The 14,798-nt window shown below is 37.0% G+C and overlaps 1 protein-coding gene across 5 annotated transcripts in view; it reads right to left on the bottom strand.

Moving 5' to 3' along the window:
• The window catches only part of ZFC3H1 (zinc finger C3H1-type containing), a 58,853-nt gene that overhangs the window by 17,067 nt on the left and 26,988 nt on the right, over window positions 1–14,798 (bottom strand). For all 5 annotated transcript variants that reach the window (XM_039499992.1, XM_039500008.1, XM_039499999.1 and 2 more), the window contains 12 exons: window positions 14,524–14,670; window positions 13,539–13,713; window positions 13,177–13,308; window positions 11,828–12,373; window positions 11,580–11,689; window positions 10,236–10,367; window positions 8,788–8,909; window positions 7,048–7,149; window positions 6,569–6,688; window positions 5,648–5,831; window positions 1,036–1,222; window positions 259–450 (listed from right to left, as the gene is read on the bottom strand). In XM_039499992.1, the coding sequence (XP_039355926.1) occupies window positions 259–450; window positions 1,036–1,222; window positions 5,648–5,831; window positions 6,569–6,688; window positions 7,048–7,149; window positions 8,788–8,909; window positions 10,236–10,367; window positions 11,580–11,689; window positions 11,828–12,373; window positions 13,177–13,308; window positions 13,539–13,713; window positions 14,524–14,670 (2,149 nt within the window). The remainder of the gene's footprint in view (window positions 1–258; window positions 451–1,035; window positions 1,223–5,647; window positions 5,832–6,568; window positions 6,689–7,047; window positions 7,150–8,787; window positions 8,910–10,235; window positions 10,368–11,579; window positions 11,690–11,827; window positions 12,374–13,176; window positions 13,309–13,538; window positions 13,714–14,523; window positions 14,671–14,798) is intronic.

Raw genomic sequence — 14,798 nt, 5'->3', positions numbered from 1 at the left:
TAAAAGTTTTAAAAAGTTATCAAAATCTGCCTTATTAACACATGCACAAAAGCATCCCTCCAATTGTATTAACTTTCTGCCGATAAATGGGATAACTCGCCTAGAATTCTAGTAGCTCCAATTCCAGACACCACAAAGAAATAAGGAAAAAGGCAATTGTTTGGGCACTTAAATGAAAAAAACAAAAAAACTCCACCATAATTAGTATTTAAGCATCCAGTATAATAGGGTTTAAAATGTGTGTAACTTGATAGTCACCTGAAGTAGAGCAAGAGCATTTTGATGTCTTCCTGTAAACATGCTTAAGTGAACTCTGTACAGCAGGGTCTCCAGCAGCTGAAAGGACAGGAGATCAGAGTTTTCTTCACCCTCTGTACTTTCCATTAGGAACTGCAGCATTCTCCCACATACGTAGTCCTTTCCATCGAAAGAGTTTTCCAGGTTCAAAAACTATATAGAAATATTTCACACAAATAATTATTAGGGGGAAAACTTCAGTACAGTTACTAAGGCTAAAAGCTATATAAATCACTTATATTTTATTCACATGAACAACTACTAGCAAACTGTTAGGGTTCAAATGCAATGCTCCTTTTTTATTTATGGTGTTTTTAGATATTACCTCAGTTCAAATGTTATTGAAAATCAATATTCACAAAAGGCAAAGAAATGTCAAGTTAAATTGAGGTTTACACCTTTAAAAAACAAAAAACAACCACCACCACCACACCTTTGTACCTAGGGAATGTAACACCTTGCTTTAGATAAATTTGATCATCAAATCAAGTGTAACAGGAATTGGACCCTGCTAAGGACAGCACTTTAAACTTAACTGTGAATTCCCTTGCTTTTTATTATTATATTAGATCTTTTTTAAAAGCTAACTTATTAGCTTGGTTAGCACAGGTAAAAAAAAAAAAAGATATATTCTCCCTGTTGCACACTAAAATTCACTGCTTACGTATAGTATTTGTATATTTTTGCACTATATTATATATAGGTGCTTGAAGTACATTGTGTTATTTTGTTTCTTACCGTCCACCAGATTTGGTAAGTAGGCGCATACTCTACTGCTGTCTCGCACATCTCCTGCACTTCTTCCTTGGTTCCTCTTTTTGAGAATAGCTTGAGGTAATGACACCAGGTTTCAGGGTTCTCTTTGTTGTTTTCTAGTGCTCGAGCCAGAACATTTAAAGCAGAATCCAAGCACTCAGAGGATGAACTGTGAAGGAAAAAATTGGGCCAATATATTACATCTCAATGTTTCTTAAAGTGAAGAGTGCACTTAGTAACTTTTAGAGCCCATTTGAGATGGAACATGGAAATGGATCATTTCAGAGGGAGGCATGTCAACTGAACAGAAATAAGAATTTCTTAAAGTGTTTTAAATGCTTCTTGTCATTATAAAATGGAGGGCTGCAGAAGAATCACTTTTTTTTCATATTTCATATTCAATAGTATGAACTGCATACTATTATCACATAATCTACAAAAGGACAGGAGTATCAGCTCCCTGGAAGAAGGTGCCAGTTAACAGGATGTGGTTAACTTGAACAGGGGTTAGCCATGGCCTGAAGTCTCCCACCCTCTGACCCAGAAAGCAGCTAAAGAAAAAAAAGTAGAAACATTTCAAAAGTTAAATAAAGCAAGAAGTTGGATTTCACTCGTTGGCAAGATTTTACCTGTTACATAGAGCACATGTGGGATGTTACTCTTTACTGCAGACTAGAATGCATGTCATGTTATTTCACTCTTTTACTCTTGCCCAGATTTAGGCTGCAACTTCCCCCCCCCCTCTTTTGGGGATAATTAACTACACCTCTACCCCTATATAACGCTGTTCTCAGGAGCCAAAAAAAAATCTTACCACGTTACAGGTGAAACCACGTTATATCCAACTTGCTTTGATCCGCCTGAGTGCGCACGTCCCCCGCTACCCCCGGAGCACTGCTTTACCGCATTATATCCGAATTCGTGTTATATTGGGTCACGTTATATCGGGGTAGAGGTGTACTCACCACATTTAAGTAACACAAAAGTGTAGTTCTGGGCAGAACTGCCAATCGAGTGATGGACTGCATATGTGGATCGCAGTTTATAAACTGCGAGTAACTTCCATAAAACTACAGAGAGCTTCTCAGGCTAGCCATATTTATTCTATTTGAGGGAAGGATGTGTTTAGGAATTATTTTACATAGACCTAAATGATTGTGTTTATGCATGAGATTCAAAATAAGATTAAAACACCTTGTGTGTGCTTTGGGTCATGTATACAAACCTCCGAAATTACTTATATGCAAACAGACTTTCTACTGTGTATCTCAACAAATCAAAAATGTAGCAAATCAGCTAATGGACATATATTCACAAGTCATAATGGGCCTGTTCACCTTTTAACAGCCAGATCATCAGGAGAGTTGTTTCAGAGAAGGAAGTTCCATCCCGCCCACTGGTACTCCTTCCCCTGCAGCCCTCAAAATAACTTGTGCCCATGTTTTTAAGGAATGCAGCATATATTTATAGTGCTCTACAATGTAACTAAACAATTTTGGATTAAAATTCCATGTATATGATAGTTTGGTCAGCTCTCTGGCCCTAGCAAGTTATCAGTGAATCCTTGGTAGTATAGAGCTGTGGTTCCCAAACTTCGTACTGTGGTTCCCTTACATAGACTTAAGAACTGGGGGGAGTGGGGGAGCGGCTTTCCCTCAACCACATACCCCTCCTTTAAACAATACAACCACCACCACCAACTTAGGACACCAGATTCAAGAGGGACACTAGAATTTGGACAGTTGTGCAACTGTACTCAATTTCATAAAGTTTGTTTAATGATCTAATTCAATCCGGGTTTTTAGAACTATAATGTGAACATATGGATTTTTTGCATGTTAGGACATAGCCTAAGATTTTAGTGAGAAGAATGGGCCTGTTTAAAACTGCATAGGGGCTGTGCAATGTTGCTGTCAGACAGACACCAGATATAAGTAGTTTTCCAAATTTAAATGATTTCCATATTTAGTTCTCACAGAAATCATTCCTGAAAACCCAGAATCACAAAAATAACTGGAAGCGAATGGAAGCAGCACTGCCAGGGATTTTATTGATTTGGAAATCTTAGACAGTTTGCGGACCCCTAGTGGTCCATGGATCACAGGCTGAAAACCACTAATGTACACCAATAGATAAGATGAAGGTGATTTTTAAAGCCTCGTTTAATAGTCAGTTAATTGGGGAGGGGAGCATACTAATTAAAAAATTTTCCCCAAATGCTCATGGCTCCCCCATGAATCTCTCAGTTTGGCAACAACTGATACAAAGGTTGTGGATCTCTGTACTTCCTCATGTAAATCAGCTTTGTACCCACTGTTCATATTGCAATTACAGTCAATACAGAAGCTTGTTAAAATTCTCCATCTTAGCATTAACAAGTTAACGAAATTCAAGAAGTTAGGATTCCAACAGTAATAACTCCACTGCTGGGATGTGCCTGGGGAGTTTTTAAATGAACTCAGTGAGTGGTTAGGTTATGCCAAAGTATATATAACACAAACCCACACAATACAGTAGGTGGGGCTGAACTACAGTTGTTGTGATTATCTAGATGTTAATTTTTGAAGAAGACTAAATTTCTTGATTTGTTTAAATTAACTTTTTGCGCTGAATTTCAAGTTGATTTTTCAAGGAAATATGCAAAAACTCGAATGTTCATACACTAGAATATGCATGCTATTTGAAATATACATCCATACATGTGCAAGCTTGCACATATCTTGATAATTACACTACTTACTTAATTTGTTAAGTTACATATTGCACATGACGCTATTTTCACTTCATTACAAGGGATTACTGGCTCCCAAATTGATAAGGCATAAGTTCCTCACTGAAGATTACACAAATACCAAAATTGAAATTTTTTAGCTCAAAAATCAACATTTTTCTTTAAATGTGGAGGAAGAGGTATATTCATGTGCTGATGCTAAGGAATGAAGAGTTAAATTTTGTCCATGATTGCCAAAATAATTCTCATTTAGACAGAACATTTCATCCTGAAGGATATTTCTGAAAAAGCTTCTGAGAAGGGAAGCTTATTAAATATTTATAGTGCAGTAGTGGCCAGAGTCAGGATGAGGGTCTCTTTTATTATGGCTTACACAAACACACATGAAGAGACAATCCCATTCCAGAACAGTTTATGATTTAAGAAATTTAGAATGAAACAGCCTACTCAACCATAAGTGACCAAGTTGCTACTGGAATGCTTTGACCATAAACCAAAAATATGTTGATTCTCTAATTCTAATCAGTTAAGGAAAAAACGGAAAAACATAGTTACCGTATATACTCGTTCATAAGCCGAATTTTTTTAGTAAAAAAGGGAAGCACCAGAGAAGGGGGTCGGCTTACGAACGGGTATAGAGAGGGAGTGGTGGGACACAGCCCCTCCCCCCAACAAAGAGAGGCAGCACAGCCAGAAGGGAAGAGACGGGGCCAGAGTCTCTCCACTTCTGGCCTCGATACTCTCCCCTCAGCCTCCGAAGCAGCTGCAGCCACGCCACCCAGTCTGACCTGCCTGAGCAGGCGCGCCACCAGGTCTGCCCGAACAGCTCCAGCCAGGCCAGAGACATCATCCCCCAGCCCTCCCCAGATAAGGTGAGAAGGGATGGGATGGGGAGAGTGTGGGGGTCCCGGGCTAGGGGTGGGGTCATGTGGGGGTTGGTCACAGAGGTTACTCCCCTGACTCCCAGCTTCTTCCCACCCCCAAAATTTCCCCACCAGTTGCTGTCCTGGCCCATCAGGGTAAGCAGCTGACACGCCGGGACACTTTGTTTACTTAGGGTTTACCTCCGTGTCTGCGGACGCTCGAAGTAAAACAAACCATCTCGGCCCACCAGCGGCTTATCCTGATGGCCCGGGAGCCAAAGTTTGCTGACCCCTGAATTACAGGGTTGGCTTATGAACAGGTTATAAAAATTTTCCATTTTTACTTATCCATCTTGGGAAAGGGCGCATGTTGGCTTATAAACGAACCGGCTTATGATCTAGTAGATACTGTACTAAGAATTCCAAAGGCAAGAAAATTACTACATGAAAAACACACTGGAGTTAGGTTACCATTTTCCCACATAGATTAAAAACTGCAAAACACCTGGCAGTTCTTACTCTAGTGAATCATCTTAAGGCACCTTGAGTACAAGTTGTCTTAGAATGCCATCCCAAACATTCTAAAAGGCAGACTTAAAATCAGTGTATCCCTCTATTATACTTACCTTGATGTAAAAATTCACAGAACTGGACAAATTTATTCCACTGTTATCTTATAAACTGTTCATTTTTTAAAGCAATTACTGCTTTACTAATTCTCATTTCAACTACTTCCACTCTGAAATAAAACCTGTCTGAAGTTAACAGGCAAATATAATTTATTACTCATGCACTGGGACTGTGTACAGCAAGAGATCTAATCTGAAGTTTTTTCTAACTGCTTTTAAGCAATAAGGTATTTGTGGCTTTGTCAAAGAAACAAAGGGTCCTTTGACACCAGGAAGGAAACCTGATTACAGTAGCACAGGTGAAAAGCATCAAACAAAAAAAAAAAAAAAAAAAGGGCAACAGATTTGTTTGCATATAGATAAGAACCTACCCTTCACTTTGACTCAAGTACTTGTATGCAAGTTTAATCCAAAGCTGTACATCACAGGGGTTTTCAAGTACACTCGCCTCCAGATTAGAAATGTCATCAGTCTCATTTGTGAAATATCTGACATCATCTGGAGTCACAACAGCATCCAGAGCGCGAACATTTGTTTTGTGTTCTACAGGATTGGCTGCAAGAATAAAGTGTGTCTGTTCAGCATGCAGATTACCTTTCACAGTGGAACTTGAACTAACTAATCATATATTTAAGATGAGTGAAAACACCATCAAACAGACTTCCCAAGTAATTGTCAGGATACCTTTCAAATACAATAGCCACCCAACCACATCTAGAGAAAGGTAAAGGTACTGTCTCCTTAAAGACGGAAAGAAGCAATAAGTATGGCACAGAAAACTGGCTTTAGTTCCAATGTGAAAACTGGAAAAGGGCAAGTGTAGAGGGCTGCTTTTGCAGGATCAGACTGGTTAGGAATAATTTATAGGGCAGCAGTGAGTGAGGCAGGGCTCATAGAAGAAAGTTCATCACAAAACAAGTCTGATACTCTGAAGATCCTTCTTGCAGGATTCACTCTGTGGGGGTTTGTGCCATCTGCACAAATCATGTGGGAAAATCTCTCCAATCTCAGATGCTCCAGAACATTCTAGCAAGGTCCTTTCAAGAGAAGGGAATAAGAGCTCCCACTAAGCCTTTAAATTATTCATTTTTTAAATGGACATACACAGATTTAATCATCCTTGAATAAAGAACAGGCAAATGAAGAGAAGGTAGTCAAGAAGCTAATGCGTGGAGTATATAAATGGGTCATATATTGAAGCAAATGTATGCTTTATCTGAATCAGTGCTTGCAACTTCCCTCCCTTCCGCCCCCATTAGTTATTTCTAATGCACAGCACAATTTTGTCTTACCGTATTTAATAGGTCCCAAAGATTGTTCTTCCTCACTGCTGCTACTACTATCTAAAACAGGTTTTCTCCAGTACTTAGGTCTCCATTTCCTTTTGTCTTTCCAAGTTGTAAATGGAGGTGCTGTAACCAACCAGAACGCAGAAACTGTTTGCTTTTGCATCCATAAACCAATGTATTTTTGTTCAAAGTTAGTCATTTTAGGTAAAATTGTCAGAAGCATTTAAGTGACTTAGAAGTATAGATTCCATTGACTTTCAATGAGACTTAGGTTCCTGAGTGCACAAATCACTTTTGAAATTTTTACCCTATAACAAAAGTCACTTAAAGACAGAAGACCATAACCATATGTTTCAGTGCAATGAACTTAAATAGAGTAAGCAGATCTTTACAATATTATCGTAAGAATTTGTCAAGCTCATACACAGTGTTAACACTATAATACAGACTGTTTTTTTAAAAATATCAAACAAGCTACTTACTGTGACCTTTACTCTCATTGATATTGCTAACAAGAAGAACAGCCATCTGATCCACTGACATTCGATCTCTGTTTACACCAAAAAGTTTTTCGACATATTTTTCTAAAATGAGACCAAGATTATAACTTAACTAGATAGAGCTATAAATAGATATGTGCCATTTATGAAATATTAAAACATAAGAGATAATCTCAGCAGAAAGCATAATGACAATATAAATACCACCACCACTATTTCAGAGCTGATCACTTCAAGTTAATATGCTTATGAAGTGTGGCTGGATATAGAAGTCAGAATTCGGAAAAGATATATCAGGCCATTTTATCCACCCCCGAGATTATTCCTGCAGTACATTTTCTAGTGCTTTGGCCTAATCTACATGTAAATATCCTTAAAAAAAGAGGGTTTCCATATGTGCTTTCTAAGCCACTACTACGGATTACATCTCTCAAACAAATTTCTTTCTGATTTGTTTAGTCTGACTTTGTGTTACTTTCATCCCATTACTCCTCAAAGATGCAGAAGAGACATCTGAGGGAGGGGGAAGGAACATGGAACTTCACCACTTTCCCTAGGTCTTTAGATCCTGATTTAAGCTCTTCCCCTTGCATTTGGTTAAGAGAACTGGAAAAATGAAACTGAACAGTACACATCCACTATCCAAAATGAATGAAATATAGTCATCCTATATGATGAAAAGTACATTAGGTTTTTAAAAATTCATTTATAACAATCCAACATGGCTGGAGTAAAAAAAAAAAAGATACTTTTTTAGAATCATAATGATGTTTAAGAAATCAATTTCTCTACTGAACCCTAGGCCATTCCTCAAATTTGCATAATTTCACAAGACATTCTCCAAAACCGTATCTAGATTTTAAAAAATGGCATCAGGCTCAACAGTCTCTTAGTAGCAGAATGATATAGATCATATATACTTTTTAAAACCAACAGTTTATCTCGAGATTTTTGGCATGGCAAAACAGAAGTATCAATAGAGAGCATAGTACAGGAATTAAGAAATCTTGCTTCATTTTCAATTTAAAAAAATGTGTACATCAATACACCATTAAGTTTAAAAACATTAATATTTAGAATATTTTAAACAGGTTAAAGTTGGATGGCAAAGTTACATAATCATCAGTCTTATCTCTAGAGATCTGGGCTTAAATAGGACTGATCACTAGAGAAGAGTTTGTCTCATCCTATATCTCAGGAGAATATGTACACTTTGGCTCAAAATAATCATCATTAAATCTAGCCCCAAGAATAGATTAGAATATGATTAAGTGTCTTGATTGTGGAAGAAGCTTTCCTGGTGCCTATTCACACTATACCTAGTTCCATTAATAAGCACAACATCCCATCAAGTTGAGTATATAAGCAATACAAAAGGAAGGTACAGAAGGTTTCTGCTCCCCACCCATGAGATCTTGTCTCCTTCATTTCTTGTTTGAGTGAAATGCCCAGTGAAATTAGGGAGCGTTTTCTCCTGAATAAAGAAGGAGTTGTGCCTGAATGCAGGAGTTACTGTCTACTACTGAGAAATTTACTATGGACTGACTGACTCAAAAATGGCTTTCCACATTTCCATACAGTAACATTTTACAATGTATACAATGACCACTAGAAAGACTGTAACGATTCTTTAATTCTAGAACTTCCAATGAAGATAAAAAAGTTATCCTTTGGGGGAAAAAATGCCCCGTTTTACATTCAGTAGGAAACAAACTTAAAAACCTGTTGCAATGCTGATTTCCTCATCGGTGCTTTTCTCTGAACAGCCAATCAAAGTTAAATTGTAAGAAAGAATGTCCTGAAACAGTTGCTTTCGGTTAAGAGTGCAGTCTTTCATGTGCTGCCTAAAAAAAAGAGAAAAGTTAGACTGAAAAAAGGATTCTCAGACAACAAAATATCACCAAAGTAAATATTTAATATCAGGGTCACAATCAGCAAGCATTACTTAAACCCCACTAAAGCAGAGAAAACAACAAAAAAAAATTAAAATTAAAAGATGTCTATGGAGCACAATGTGTAAGGTGCCCTGAAATTTCTATTAATCAACAAGTATGCTTTTAGGCCTTGCCTAAACACAAACTTGCAATAAAATAATTAACATGGTTTTAATTCACCCCTTTTGATATTTCAGTACAAGTCTGTATGTGGACCACACTTCAAAATACACACTTGCACTGACGTAACAAAAAGGTGCCAATTAAAACTGATTTTGTTATTTCAGTGCCATGTTTGTGTAGACCAATTTAGGTATCCTGGGTATAGTCTCACCACACCGTACAAGAAATAGATGTGCACTACTTCTGGTAAAGGAGAACAAATCTAACATAAAATAGCTAGGTTTGCTCATATGATGTTCCTCCAAAAGATAACGGGAGTTGGGTGTCTCATGCCCTTGTGTACTGGTAGGAGAATTCCTCTCAGAAATAATCTAGTTGCTATTGGTTACAGATTATATACCCAGAGTCAGTGAATCAATACTTCACTTCCTTTTTTTTTTTTTTTTGGTCAAGTCAGATCAACCTCATCATTTGAGAGGTTGCAATGGTTCAAGAGGCATGGTAGGCAAGTAACAGCTCACTAATGAGCAGGCCATTGTTAATATAACGGGTAACACCAGTTAGTGATATGCCTTCAAATTATACAGATGTTAATGCAGTTCTTCCAAAGCAGTTTTAAACTGATCTCTTGCATTACAATAGGATCTTTTATTAAATAATTCCATAATACACCATGCTATAGATGTTACTAATTTATTTATAGTGTGCTAAATGTATGTTTCCTCATCCATTGTTACATCAGGTAATAAAAAACCCTGCTGTAATTATGATATAAGAGAGTTCCCACCTCGATACAAAAGAACCTAAAGAACACCCCGCAGGATCTGACATAATGGTGAACAAAAACCTCAAAAACTCAAGCAATCTTTCTTTTTCCAAATTTAGACATAAGAGACCTCCCTCCAGGACTGGAATTGGCACACTGATTTTCTTCCTGCCAAGTGAACTTACGCAGGCAAGTATTTAATGAGACAAGATTTAGAATGGAAGGCTATAGTACATCATGCAGACAGACTTCGTTAAAAATCAGACATGTCTATTTTCATCTCTTGGCAGCAGTAACCTCTGCAACCTCTGATCTGGTACAAATGCACAAAGTTGAAAAGGACTCACCACTGACAATCATCATCATTACATGTGCCTGTTAAATCAAAACGGCAGAAACACTGTTTTGGCTCAATCATATTGCTATAGGATACTGAACTGAGGTAAAGCTTTTCCTTGGTTCGAAAATAGGGGCTAAACCTAAAGGGAAAAAAAAAAAAGTATGTGAATCCCTGGTAGACAAACAGAAAAGTGGTTTTAAATATAATTTTTTAAAAAGGAATTGTATTTTGCTTCTGGAAGTATCCTGCATTTCTGAAAGGCTGACTAGAGTAGACATACAGCTGACCTACTAAAGGCAACACAGAAGCACAGTTCTCTCAGTCACATAGATTTCTACTCCAATATCCTGCTCTCCCTTCAGTCACCAAACCTCATTACATGCACATGGGGAATTAATGCACATACTGTAGGGAGAGTTACATATTAGAGTTAAGATCTAATGCAAACCTGGAGACCTGTGCTCTTGCACTTACTTAATTGGCATCAAGCAGCGCTGTAAAGCAGATTGCTAAGGATTAAATAACCTCAGAAGTCATAGTACTAAAAGCTCAATATCAGAGAGCCTCAAGAACAGGTGCACAGAAACTCAGTATGAGCTGAGTCTTAATAGCCAGATGGTTTTGGTGGTTTTTCCTTTAATATAAAATTTAATGCTAAACTATGACAGCATTTTAAGTTTGTCAATTTCTAGTATGGTAAGGGAATCAGGATAGTCTGTACCATATTGAAAGCATAGCAAAGCTATTCCTGTAAGAATGTTATCCTTCAGCTTCTGCCTTCCCACTGTATTACAATGCTGTAATACAAAAAATCTACAGCACATTGTAAATTTAGGGGCAGTGTAATATAAGAGCTAATATAAAACAAATACAAGGAGCACTGCACTGATGGTGTTAATTTTTGTATTTAATTCAATGTAATCCTCTATTTTTAGAATTTGCTTAAATCTAGCACAGAATTCACTTTATGGAACTGAAGTGCCATAGACTTTTAGGTCTATCTTGCTGCACCAAAATGGGGCCCTATAGGTAATGAATGAAGGAATAATTAAGTCTCTAGAGATAAATTTCCTGTTTGTTTGAAGCAGAAAAATAAATTTTAAGATGACTTTTGGTTAAAGAAAGTTAAACTTTTAAGCATGACACGTAAAACCTATCATCACACACAGAACTTTAAAATGTCAAATCTTCCAAAGAACAGAATCCCAAACTAAGGTTACAAAAGCTGTTCTTAAGCCAAATCTACCTTTGGTGTTATAGAACCGTAAGAAGAAATAGAGACAGCACGGAAAGCAATTAAAATATTCCATAAACAAAGAAGCCACACATACAGATAATATAGTCTTCATACCTGTAGGATTTAAAAACTAGAAGGGGACTATGATATGGCCCAAATGGAAATGGTCTCACGTCAGTTTGTTTACTTTGTGCCGTAACAATATCCATATCCACCAAAATTTCCTAGGAAACAAATATATATTTAAAGAACTATAATATAGCAAAAACCTAGTCTTCATTAAAAAAAAAAAAAAAAAAAGCAAACAACCATGATGTAATTACAAGTTAAGTATTAAAAAAGGAGTTGAGGCACAAGTTTACCTGACCACATAAAAACTCTTCCTTAGAAGTCATAACGACAGTACTTTTTATAAGCAGCTCTTTCAAGCTGTCAGCTTTAGCATAAAGTTTTTTCAGTTCATCAATATTCAACCCAAGAAAAAGTTCAGGTTCCTCCACTGCTTTTTTAGAGAGTTTGTTTATTTCTTGTTTGGGGGTGTCCATGTGCTTAAGATTAGGTTTAGTAAAAGAACTGGATTCTCTGAAAGATCTCCTTCGTTCTCTGTTTGAGTTAGACAAAATTTCATCATCAAAATAGTTTTCTTCACTGTCTAGGGTCAGTTTGTCTTGTGTAAGGTCATGAAGTGATGGCTGAGGTAATACAAATTCAGATTCCTCTTCTGCATTTGGCGTAATATTTGGTTGTTCCCTGATTTGAAGTGCACGGGCCTCTTTAAGTTTCTGAATCTTTAGGGCATACTCATACTCCAGTTGCTGTAGTCGTTTCTTCTCCAATGCAATCAATTCTGCTGAATGTTTTTTTGGACTTGATGCAGGGGAATGATCCAATTTCAACATTTTGTTTGGCTACAAAGAAAAAAAAATCCCTTAATATCTCTTTGCATTACTGAAATATTGACAGGAGGGTAATGAAACAGGGTAAAACATTTGACTCAGCTTAGAAGTACATATTTTAAACTCTTGCCTGAAAATTTAAACAAAAACAGCAGGAAAACCACAACATAATTTGCCACAATTCCACTGGAATGTTTGCTGGTTTTTCTATTAAATTAGTCTACACCACTCTATAAATCTTTAGCACAGCAAATTTGGGTTACCAAAGTTTAAATGTAAAATGCAAAGCAAATACATATAAAAAAGGGAAAACAAAGAAAAAATATAACTTACAAAAAACTGCCTCAAATTGTCTCAGAGCTTTGTTTTTCTTCCAAAATTGCCTTCCCCAGCTTGTTTTTCAGATTGAGGATCTGATATTACTACTTACTTGTCTCAGCTGGACAGCTTGGGCAAAATCTTTGAAGGAGCTGAATAGTGATGTCACCAACATGCAGGAATCCTTCCCCATAGAGCTCAGGCCAGAGTCTTATTACAGCACTACTCATTTTCTCCAGCAAAGAGATGGAAGTAAAACCCTAACACTTCCAACGTAAAAATCCAACAGAGAAGACTTCTGGAACAAACTTTCAGACTGCTTATATATTACAACATAGGAGATGTATATGTAAAAACTTGATTTTTCTTCAGAGTTCACCTTTTAAAATACTTTCCCACTTGAACTTCTATTTGAAAATTCTGGACTGAAGTTAGCTAAACAACGTTATTATTGCTTTTTGACTAAAGAAAGATGCAAGTTTATGCGACTGACTTACTCTGAGGTGATCTTGTTCCAGTTTTCGTTTTCCAATTTCTTTACTTGCCACTGCTTTTGCTCGAGCAAGCTCTTCTCCATATTTTAATGCCAGAGCTTTCTTCACTGTAACTCGTTGTTGGACTTTGTGAATCTGAAGAGAAAAAAAAATATTTTAGCACTTCAAGAAAACATGCACTTTCTACCAATAAAAAGTTTGATTTAACAAAATTTAGACACAGCTAAGTGAATTAATATGTTGCACAGTACAAATAAAGCCACATACTTCCAAGAACTGAATTTACACAACTCCAAAAATATGAAAGTTCATATAGTGATAGAAAATAAATTGAACATTTTTTTTTCCTGACAGTTCAAACCTACTTGTTCCTGAAGCTTCTTCAAAAACACCCTATTAACATCCAGAATCTTTTCAGTTGCTTGCAGTTGCTCAGCAAGTTTAGCAATCTTATTTTCAGCAATTCGAACAGATTCTCTCTTCTTTGCTTCTTGCTGCAGGAGATGTTTCAAAACAGATTCATCCTTCATTAACAGAAGTCTAAAAATTAAAAAGTTGGTTTAATAAATCACATTCTTCCAAAGACCAAGATGGCACAGAATTACAGACTACCACTCTGAACCCCAAACTTCTTAACCTGTTGCAGCAGCCAACCAACCACTTTCATAGCACCTTTCATTAAATTAACTCAAACTATTCTGAAAACATTAAGTATATAACATCCCATGAAACAGGCAAGCATGTGCATTACAGCTGGGTAATCTAGGACGGATACACTGAATGGGCAGATTTAGTCCGTCAATGACATCACTTTAAATATGGTAATCAGATGAAAAAATGGCAAATCTTAAAAATATTTTGTTGGTAATTTTAGATGTTTATGGGTGCCAAAAATTCTGCTACAGTTTCCGCAGCTTAGCCCTCTTCTCAGGCAGGTGTATACTTTAGCGGAGGGCAAGAAGATGCACACTTGGGCAACAGAGGTTGCCTAAAGACAAGAAGCTGCTGCTTCAGAAAGAGCAGCACTTAGACCTGGCAGGAAGGGCAGGGAAGAGAAAAATAGTACTTGTACTACAACTTGACTCTAAATCCAGAGCAATTCAGTTGGGGGCCTACAACCGAAGTTTCAAATGACAAAGATGGGAGAGAAGGAAAGAGGGCAGTAGGGTACCCTGATGGTGGCATTACAACATCACACTCATTTTGTAAAGCAATAAGTGACAACATAAGGTGCAAAGCAGTGGATAATCCAGCCCTATTGTATTGAAGTTACACATTCATGAACATTTTAACCTTTCATTCCCCTAAACAACGAGTTCAGTGTGGTTTACATCATACTGAAGAACTTACTTGTGCTTTTTAAGTTTTGCTTCTGCTTCTGTAACTTGTTTTGTAACTATTGCTATTCTACCAACCCCATCAACTTCACCATCAGAGTTTGCAGGAGATGAATTGTTCTTCAGTGGATCAGATTTAATTAAGCGCTGCTTCTCTCGACTAAAACAGACATATTAAAAAACAAAACATATGGAATATCCAGCAATTGCAACTAGCTACACATTATGTCTTCTGACTGCATATACTCCTAATACACAAATTAGTAGCAGCTCTTTACGGAAAGTAAT

This window comes from Mauremys reevesii, linkage group 1, assembly GCF_016161935.1.
Source record: "Mauremys reevesii isolate NIE-2019 linkage group 1, ASM1616193v1, whole genome shotgun sequence".
In the NCBI taxonomy this organism is placed as follows: Eukaryota; Metazoa; Chordata; order Testudines; family Geoemydidae; genus Mauremys; species Mauremys reevesii.
Note: the sequence above shows the minus strand (reverse complement) of the source record. Positions and strands in the feature narration are given on the sequence as shown.